Source organism: Gavialis gangeticus, unplaced genomic scaffold (assembly GCF_001723915.1).
Source record: "Gavialis gangeticus isolate Ggan-Ray unplaced genomic scaffold, GavGan_comp1, whole genome shotgun sequence".
Classification (NCBI taxonomy): domain Eukaryota; kingdom Metazoa; phylum Chordata; order Crocodylia; family Gavialidae; genus Gavialis; species Gavialis gangeticus.
The window spans coordinates 5,212,531-5,222,403 of NW_017729006.1; the positions used below are offsets into that span (position 1 = coordinate 5,212,531).

Consider the following 9,873-nt stretch of genomic DNA (forward strand, 5'->3'; position numbering starts at 1 on the left):
GGGGGGGGGGGGGAGAATGCAGAAAATGTGAACCTTCAAAACTCTAAAACAAATAAAAACCCACCCCCAAAAATTTAGTCTCATGATTTTTAAGCTGTTCTCCTAATTTTGAGCCTGAGTAGAGGGAGGATAGCAGGGGTGGGGAAGGGAAGGAATACAGTATTGCTTACCTGCTTATGAGAAGCTTCACGAACATTGAGAATTTTACCCCTGAGTGGGAATACCCCGTATCTGTCTCGTCCAATTACACCTAAGCCAGAGACAGCTAAAGATTTGGCAGAGTCTCCCTCTGTTAAAATCAATGTGCAGTCCAAGGAATGTTTACCACCTGGAATGGGGGTAGGAAATACAAAAAAATCAGAACAGAAAGATTTTTAAAACACATATAGGAAATGTGATGTAACTGCATTGCGAGCATCTTCTCCCAACCAAGATTATAAATTAATTTTAGCGTAAATTTCGCCCAGCTAGGAAAAGCTCTCCTTATCACTTTAAACTACATGGTGGGAATGAAGCAGCCTACCCACCCTGTGTACATCATAAAGGAATCCTAATACCAGTTCCAAATGGGCTGGTGAGGAGTAGGGAGGATGATGCAGTGAAAGTGGCCAAAATCTCCTGTAGTAGAACAGGGGGTGCTATAAGGTCTTTACAGCATAGCAGCTCCACAGCCTGTCTGCAAATTATATACGTACATATAGCTATAGATGAGGTTATTTGCTCCTCCACATATTTGCATACATAATTTCATTCTCCACAAAGCCTAATTGCTTCTGCCCTCCTATACAATCCAGACTGAAACACATCACCACACAAACAGCAGTACACTGGATGAAAGTTTGGTGTTCCACTTACATTCTCAGGGATTTCTCTGACAATTACTGTTCATATGAGTAACAGTTTCTTCTGTTATTTACAAGATATTCTGCAGATATAGACATTCCACTATCCACTATCAATGTGTGCTCAGTGCACTCAAGCTGCACTTAGTACTTAATGGGGCAAGGAATGCAGCTTCCTCATGCATCCAAATCAAGAGCATGAAGGGTGGGGTCAGTCAGAACTTTCTGAATTTCTTCACTACCAAAATCTGGGTCATATTAGAATCCAGTGTAGTAGGAATGGATGGTGGGTTGCAAAATATGCATGTATGAATATATCTCAAGAGTATGGTAAATGCAGTTCAAGTAAGGAACTGTTTCTTCTTTGATTGTTTGTCCACATTTAAACTCCACTGTTAAGTGATTCCCGGGCAGTACTTCTTTAGTAGCTGAAATTCAATCTCCCTAAACAGCAACCTTCCAAAGTTCTGGATTTTTCAATGATGAAAATAAATGGTGAATATGAATACTTAAGACCAAATTATGGCTTTATAGGTGTCTATGACCAGATCATTAAAGAAAATCCACTGAAGTAACTGGAGACCTCGTGAAATGTGCAATAAATCTCTGCTAGTGGTGTTACACTTGCTACTGTAGGCCAAGATCCAATTGGAATTCTTTGGTCAAACTTAGCCTGGCTTCTCATTCCTTGTATGTAAGCTGCAAAGATCTACAATGCTTTTTCCTCTTTAGATAAAGAAGACAGTCTGAAAACATCCAACCTATGGAGACCTCCCTCATGCCTACATGTATCTTATGCATAAATAAGATAAAGATGGAATTCCTAAGTTGAATTTCAATAAAAACCTCAAACAAAGCCTCAATAAGACCTTATTCTTACAAAAGATTACATACAGAGATTTTGGCATTAAAACTTGTAGCTGTCTACTAGATCATGTTGCTATCAAACTTACTATCCCCCCATGGCAACATTGCTCCAGGTGGGTTGCCACCTGAAGTAGAAGCAATGTAGAGAGCCACCTGTGGGTTGGCTAGTTAGCTCTGTGACACAGCAGTGTTTATTAACTCGCCCACTGTACCACTTAGAGGTGGCTATGCTGTTTCCAGTTGAGGAGGCATCCTACCTACAGCAGCACATCAAGTCTGATGGTATCGCCACCACGAACGGGTAAGTTCACCACAGATTCTACTCACCAATATGTATTCCTACTAGAAAAAACTAAGATGTGGGTGCTTCAGGCTAATGGCTCTAAAGGTTACTCTTGATATACTGCCAATAATAAATTAACATCCCACGAAGAAAAAGATTTCCTTTTGGGTCAGTAAGCCCTCATTAGACCTTTTAGAAATCTTCCTACCACAATGGGAGAAACAGGATGTCCTGAGACAGGAGGACAACTGGCATCAGTGGCTGCAAGATGTACCTTTACTGACCTTATAGAAAAGATACAAATGTATAAGTCTATCAATATTCAAAATATATCTGTACACTGAATAGAAACAGCAGGCAGAAAGCCCAAATCAAGAGCATTTTCCATTTAACTAGATATGTGGTTCTAGCCAAGTCCTGCCGTTAATAACAATCCTGGGGACACTACATAAACTCAAATTCTCAGCCACTCATGCTGTGTCAGGCAGGCAGAGTGGGTGGAAGACGGCCAGGAGCTGAAGCTGGAGCCCCGTGAGCTGTGACAGGAGCTGCCCGGCTGTAGTTTCTTCCCTGCTTGGCTGGGCATGTGGTGCCTGGCACATGTCCCCACAGCCACCATCACTTCCCTGTGCTACCTGCTGCCCAGAGCAGCACAGCAGGGGCAGGAGAAGGAGGAGGACCCACTGGAGGCAGAAGGAGCTGAGCAGTACCTGGACAACTGCAGCCATACCGGAAGCAGACCTATCAGAAATGCTCGCACGCTGGCCAGGGCTGGGGACACTGATGGGCACGGGTGAGAGTGTAAAGCAGGCTGTTCCACGTGGGAGCCCATGCAGAGTGATTCAGGGGCAGCCGCAGGCCAGATGCAATGAATTAGTGGGCACGCACCCAAAGGCCAAATCCAATCAGTTGGTGGGCCAGATCTGACCTACAGGCCATATTTTGCCGACCCCTGCTATGATATATCTATTGACTTACAGGAGTCCATAGGATGTCGATTTAGAGGGGGCACAACCCCCCGCCCCATCTTCCCCAAGAAGCACATGCCACAGCCGCAGCCCCATACCACTGTAGCAGCAGCAATTAGGCAGCGAGGATGGGACACCATGCCACTGTTACAGCAGCAACAGCAACAAACAGGGTGGGCAAACTGAGTGGCAGCAACAGGAGCCAGGGACTAAATCCCTGGGGCAGGTAAGACTGACCAATCCCACATCCCACCTCTCCTGCTCTCCAGCAGGGTTTTGCTCAGAACACAAAACTTGCTTTTTACACCTCTGCAAAAAAAGTGAGAAAAGGAGTCAGTAGACCCTATGTAACTCATAGTCATTCTGTCAAGAAGAGACAAAGGGAGTCAAGGCACCCCAAGCTTTATGTCTCAGTTATAGGCATGAGTACCCAACAGGTATAGAACCCAACAGGTATAGCCATCCAGTTTGAATACACTGGGAACAAGTGCACCAGTGGATTATATATGTGTACAAGCACTCAAAGAAATCACAGTGTTTATTTGCTCAGGGAAGAGCTGCGGACTTGGATAATACAAAATGGTTTTGGTCAAAATCATCTTATGTAAAGATGGAAGAGAAGCTGTCCTGAAAAGTGCTATAAACCCTTGGCCATATCTGCAGGGCTTGTTTCCCAATTCGGTATTTACAAATGAAAAAACAAGTCCCACACGCTTATTGTCACTTGGATATATCAGAAACTGTGAGGTAGGCACAGCAGATGGCTCAGGAGCAGGTCTGATTTCTCCTAAAACAATGAGTGTAAAAACAGCCTTACAGTGCACATAGTACACACCCACACCCTCCAAGCCATCTACTTTGCCTAACCGGCAAACTCCTGCACACCCAAGAGTCAGTTGGTGGATGTCATTTAATTGTCAATGGAACTACTGTTAATTTTTTGGAACATCCAAAAATCTATGCGCAAACAGTGCCTCATTTATATTATTGCTCTCTCCCTCTAATCTCATCCCTGCTTAAAAAGACATTAATTCCAACTGAAGGAATAATTTCTTACTAAAGTCTTTGTAGATAATGACCAGAACATTTTCAGAAAAGAGATTACAAACCCTTCTCATCAGCCTTAAATGTCATTACCTATTCATAACGGATCATTATTATATCTATTCAGTGATGTATTAAAAAAAAGAATCACTTACACAGAATATTGAAGATATTACACATTGTTATGTACTTCTAAACAGAAAGCACCATGTCTCTTTAAATAAAAAATAGACCTTTGGTCAGATATATCAACTCCTTAACCTAAAGAGCATGCCTAGCTGACACTTACAACTTCAGTTCCACTGACCACTAAGAATTCCCATATGGAAGATAGAAATATGCAGGTCTGTTTAAAGGTAATGAAGCTTTTTGAATAATAATTCAACTTAATGATAAATTCTCTATATGAACTTGTGGACAACAGATTTAGCCATCTAGTAATAGTATTAATAACAGTAATAAAAGATTTATAAAGTAATAATGTTCTTGGAGGAAATAAACATATACTTAGCTCTTACCAGCATCATTAGCATCATCCAGCTTTGGAATGCCTTTGATTTTACTGTGTTTCACAGATGAACATTTTTTGTTCAGCTGTGTCTGTGCCTTGAATTTGACCCAGTTCAGAATACTTTCTATGATACCACAATTAGAAGCCTATAAAAAATGACACATTAGAATTATACATGAGAACAGAAGTACATCTGCAAACACTGATACTAAAATAATGAAATAAAATGTGAAAAGTAAAATCTAACAATGACTTTTAAATTCTTTCACCAACTTAAAAAAGCATGACTCAAGACAACTTCAAGGAATAATACCACCCAAACAACCTTGTAGCTACCTATACTCCTTTCTTTTCCTTTGTATCACAGTTGTTATCTATCTGTTCCATTTCCATTTCATTCTTTGCCTGCATTTTATTTGGCAGATGTCCATGGTAAAACTTCTAAAATAAGAAACTATTTTATTATGTCCTGAGAGCACTTTGGGTACTTGATTCCATTCACACTACAGCCACATTACACTTCTCTGGCAGTGTAAAGGGGTGCTATAATGGAATCAAATTACATTTACAATCATCTTAGAGGCCCATTTATATGGAAATAGAATGAGGCAAAAAGGCCCAAGTATAAGTGCGAATCTGACCTTATAACTAATCAACCACCACTACGGTCTAGGAAGTCTGTAGCAATAAGACGTACTTCTCCATACAGCAAGTAGTACCAATATTTTGCACGAATGCACGCACGCACACACTCCTACCACCTGCCTCTGCATCCCATCCCCACTGGAGCAAGACAGCATGTGCTTTTGGCATTTTACAATTCCCTAATCATAAAGAATTCAATGGCTAGAGATTTCATTTAATACACTTGATATAAAGAATATAAACACTATAAATCAAAAACTTTGCCAGAAATGGAAGACATATAATGAAGGGCAATTCTGGAGGTTGTACAAAGTCTATCATTATTTTGGTATACTGCCTTCCCCCAAGTACTATAAGGAAAGAAGAATCCCGTTAGTTTCATAGGATGAAAGCATTTTAAGCCAAGGAGCTTCCTTCCTTTTTTAGTCTAAATCTGTTGTTTGTTGGTAAGAGTACAGGCTGTAACTCTGCCATCACATGCTGCTTCATTTCCATTTAGGTTACTGGTACTAAACATGACTCAGCTTAATGAACTCAGGCTGACATTTAAGTCAATTCTATTTTCCTCCCCATGTATAGAGGCATGGATAAATGAAGTTTTAATTTTCACTAATGCAGTTGCTTAAAATGGTGATTCTCAAACCATCCATATTGAAATATACATCCATATTTTCAAAGTAAGATGTGGACAAAAATACATTTTAGCTGCTTTAAAAGCTGAGAGGGAGTTGCTGCTCAGGAGCACACATTAACCGTTACACTGTAACTGTCAGTCTCCATGAGCCTGCTGAAATTGCAAGGCTTATGTAGCATAAGTTTTGACCCTGAACGAAGCATGGTTAAAGCTGAAATGGTTTTGCTGCACACAGAATCATGCACACATAACAGTTGTGTTGTATCAGCTTACATGGGTATCCTTTGATATTTATACAATTGTTATGCCTGTGCACATGCTATTTTTCTGAGAAGCAACATAGTAAGTTGCCATGATTCACAGAAAACAAGAAAAGTTCTTCTACAAGTTTTTTTTCCATAAATGTCTCAGAGACAGACTATAACAAAGATACCAAAGGACAAAGTAGAAAAAATAATATGCTTTATCTCACAACATTATTTTAATATTAATGGTTGTAAATGCCTATCTTTATTCTACAACGAGAACCACCTTACCAGCATAAGCACTATTAAATCTGCAGACTGTTGGCCATGGAAATGATGAAACCCAGAAACCCAGAACAAAGGCTGCAATGCAACCCAATAACCTCAATAGTTGGACTAGAAAAATGTCAGAAGACCTCTGTAATGTTTATAAAGTTTTTAATGTGTAATGTTTGCCACAAAAGTCACATAATTCAGACTGCATAGCCCAATTTATCTAGTACTCTGTGGGAGCACATGTAAGCTCACCCAGTACACTAATTTCTATGTTCCTATAATAAAAAAAAAAAATGTGCAATACTTACTGCTTTAAAAAATTTTTCTGATAGCTGACATTTGGACCCAAAACTTTTAGGCTGAAGTGTCATGTTTTCTTTTGTTTGGGAATCAAATGATGGATTTTCAATTAGGCAGTTAACAAAAACCCATATATGATTCTTCACCTGTTGAAAACAAATAGACAGATTCACTTATCAAAACTGCTGACCACAACTATTTTCCACGTCAGCATGTAATACGTATAAAACAACTTGCCTGAAATGGTTTCACTGAAACTCCAGCTTTATTCTTTTTCTTTACCACTTCTATCAATTTCCCAACAATCTGATCCACCACGTAATCAACATGCCTACCACCCTTAATGAGAAAAAAAGAAAAATATTTTTATGAAATTATTCTATTTTGGTTACTCAACTTGAATATAAACATAGAGTACATCAGTACACTTCCACTCATTCAAGAATGTTTATTACAGTATTATAACAATGTTAGGAAAATTAGCTTTTCTTATTATGCTATATATTTTAATCACCACCTATCAAATGCACAGGTGAGATATGAGCCAAAAGAAAGATCTTCCGTTGCAATTACTGTGTAGGGATACACCATAAAAGTAAACTAGTGTTCATGGAAGACAGTAGCATATGTACCATCCCTAGTATACCTGGAAGATTTAGAAGCCCAGATCTCATGCTCCAGAATAAAACATGAAATGCAATATAGTTTCCAATATGGATCTGTGCCTGACGGGGACAACCAAGCTCATTGCCATATCACAAAAAACTGCACACATGGGTCCCTCCCCCTACTCCCTGCTCCTACAAATTTCCTTCCTTCCCCTCCCATTGTAGGAATTTGGTTCATACAAGATGCCCTGAGCATGTCCTCAGATTTATATCAGCTATCAAATATTCATTCCTCCACCTATGCAAGATATCTGTTTTTCAGAGGTATACTTACAAAACACTCCTGAGGGAATGGTGAGTACTATTAGTATGCTGCTAATTTGGAATAAAGTCTTTTCCTTCTGCTTTATATGAATGTACAGGAGGACTGTAGCAGCAGCAGAAGAACCAAAACACATTCTGACAACATAATACAGGATGGACTGGAGAAGATTACCAATTCTCCCTACCACTGCTCAAGTGCTACAGCTGCCCTTAAGCAATACCTGTCACAATTAACACTACACATATAGAAGCCATTTGAAACATTCTAAAAGTGACTGAAACACTCCAACATAGTGCCTGTTTAATGAAGTACTATTTTTCAGTGTTTCATTTTTGTTACATCTAGATGGGGAGAGGGTACTCATAAATCCTCAATAATCCTGGAGTTCTCTGGTCTCCTATGGCCCCATGGGGGAGGAAGGCAGAGAGCTGGGTGGAGCTGGTAGGCTGAAGAATATCTTACTAGGTATCCAGCTACCAGGACATGCTCTCAGTGCCAGGCACTCCAACCCAAATTGCCTCTACCTCTCTCCACTGGAGGAAAAAGGCAAGGAGAATTCTCGGGGATGGAATCCCTGTAGCGGACGCCTGCCACAGACCCTGACGACTCCTGACAAGGCTCCCAGTGTGCACAGCACTCAGCAGTGCTGGAAGCATTCCCAGCACTGGAATGTACTCCCTGTATGCTGCTGCTCTGGCCCCCACTAGATCCCACACCCACAGCTATAGAAGTTTCCCTGAAGATTCATTTATCTTCTCCAGCTCAAACTGTTAAAATACTTAAAGCTACAAGTGTAAAATGAGAGCTGCTCACTAGGAATTAAGTCAAGGACAAAGGCATTTCACATGAGATGTAAGGCTGGGAAGGAAAAAACAAAACAACAGAACTATCATCCTAAGAAAGACTGTCTATGGTGGAGCAGATAAGGTACATAAAGGAAAGCCTAACAAGTATCAAATATATCCAAAATACACAAGAATTTAAAAAAAAACTGCCACCAAAAGTAAGGCAGTGTAAATTGATCTTCTCTATTAGAAAAATACCACAGGTAAGAAAAAGCTATTATCTAAGCAAATAGTCAGGGAAAAATCCTATTTCACTTTATGTTCCCAAATGACATTTACCCAACCACGTAGCTACTATTTTTGGCACTTACACAAAGTTTCTGATCCTATTACATGCATAGCATGGACAAGCAAGTGTCCACATAGGTATCAAGTATGCTCAGTAGGCTGTCCTCTGGGCAGGCACATACATGGCTCCATTCTGTACTAAGCACTGGAACTAATTACTAGAGAAGTTGTAGAATCTCCACCCCTGACATCTCTAAGAGCAGTTAGACAAACACAGGGATGATCCTGCCCTGAGCTGATCAAGGTGACTAGGTGATCCCCTGAAGTCTTTCAGTCCTATTGTTCTATGACTGACGTACAGATATCTGACCGTGAGTAAAGAAACTGTAGGAAAGAGAGGCCCTCCTCATGACACTGAGCTCTTGCCTCTTGCATTTAATATTAATTCAATAAAATGGATGGTGAGGAATAGGGAAGTTTCTGCCCCAGTGGAAGCAAGGGTACAGGCTAGAACCTAGGCCCTACTCCCTTTTAAAGCAGCACCCATCTCACTGAGCCATGCAGGCTTTTTGGCTTGTTATCTTCCTCCTAGCCTCATAGTGTCTCCTCCTTTGCTTGACTGCTTAAGGAACCAACTTTAACGAGCGCTGGAGAAAGACACAAATAATGCCTAATCTTTGGTGCTGGACAACTGGAGAGATACTAGTTCAAACTTTCCCTGGGGAAGCCTAGAACCCAGGTCTCCTGTTTCCTGGGAAAATGCCTTTTATACTGGGCTAACACCCAGAGATGCTTCCCTGTCCACCATCTAACACCTGCTAGCCATAGGTTTTTCCTTACTACAATTTCAGGACTTATACCAGTGGGCACAGCATTGCACATGCTCAACAAGCAAGTGGATCCTCATGCATTCAGACTGCATGTGGAATAGGATTATCATCCAAGAACATGGAGTTTCATAACTGTCAAGTGCCATTTGGATGCATAAAGTAATAAAGTCAGTAGTTTGATAGGATCCATATATCATTCCCAGAACACAGCAGATCAGAATAATCCATTTATTTTATAATGCCATGTAAGACTTCATGAGTGCATAGAGAGAGGAATAGACAGAAGCTTTTTAGATCTTATAAAAATTATTGCCTCTCAGTCCAGTAGACGACACTGCTTCACATGAAGTCAGCTATAATCCCAAAAGCTAGCTTATATCATTATTTATCATAGAATCATAGAAGTAGGGTTGGAAGGGACC

The 9,873-nt window shown here is 40.4% G+C and overlaps 1 protein-coding gene across 4 annotated transcripts in view; it reads right to left on the bottom strand.

Moving 5' to 3' along the window:
• TOP2B (topoisomerase (DNA) II beta) overlaps positions 1-9,873 on the bottom strand; it is a 103,705-nt gene that overhangs the window by 34,381 nt on the left and 59,451 nt on the right. For all 4 annotated transcript variants that reach the window (XM_019508765.1, XM_019508764.1, XM_019508766.1 and 1 more), the window contains 4 exons: positions 6,853-6,954; positions 6,624-6,761; positions 4,523-4,661; positions 171-328 (listed from right to left, as the gene is read on the bottom strand). In XM_019508765.1, coding sequence (XP_019364310.1) covers positions 171-328; positions 4,523-4,661; positions 6,624-6,761; positions 6,853-6,954 — 537 coding nt within the window. The remainder of the gene's footprint in view (positions 1-170; positions 329-4,522; positions 4,662-6,623; positions 6,762-6,852; positions 6,955-9,873) is intronic.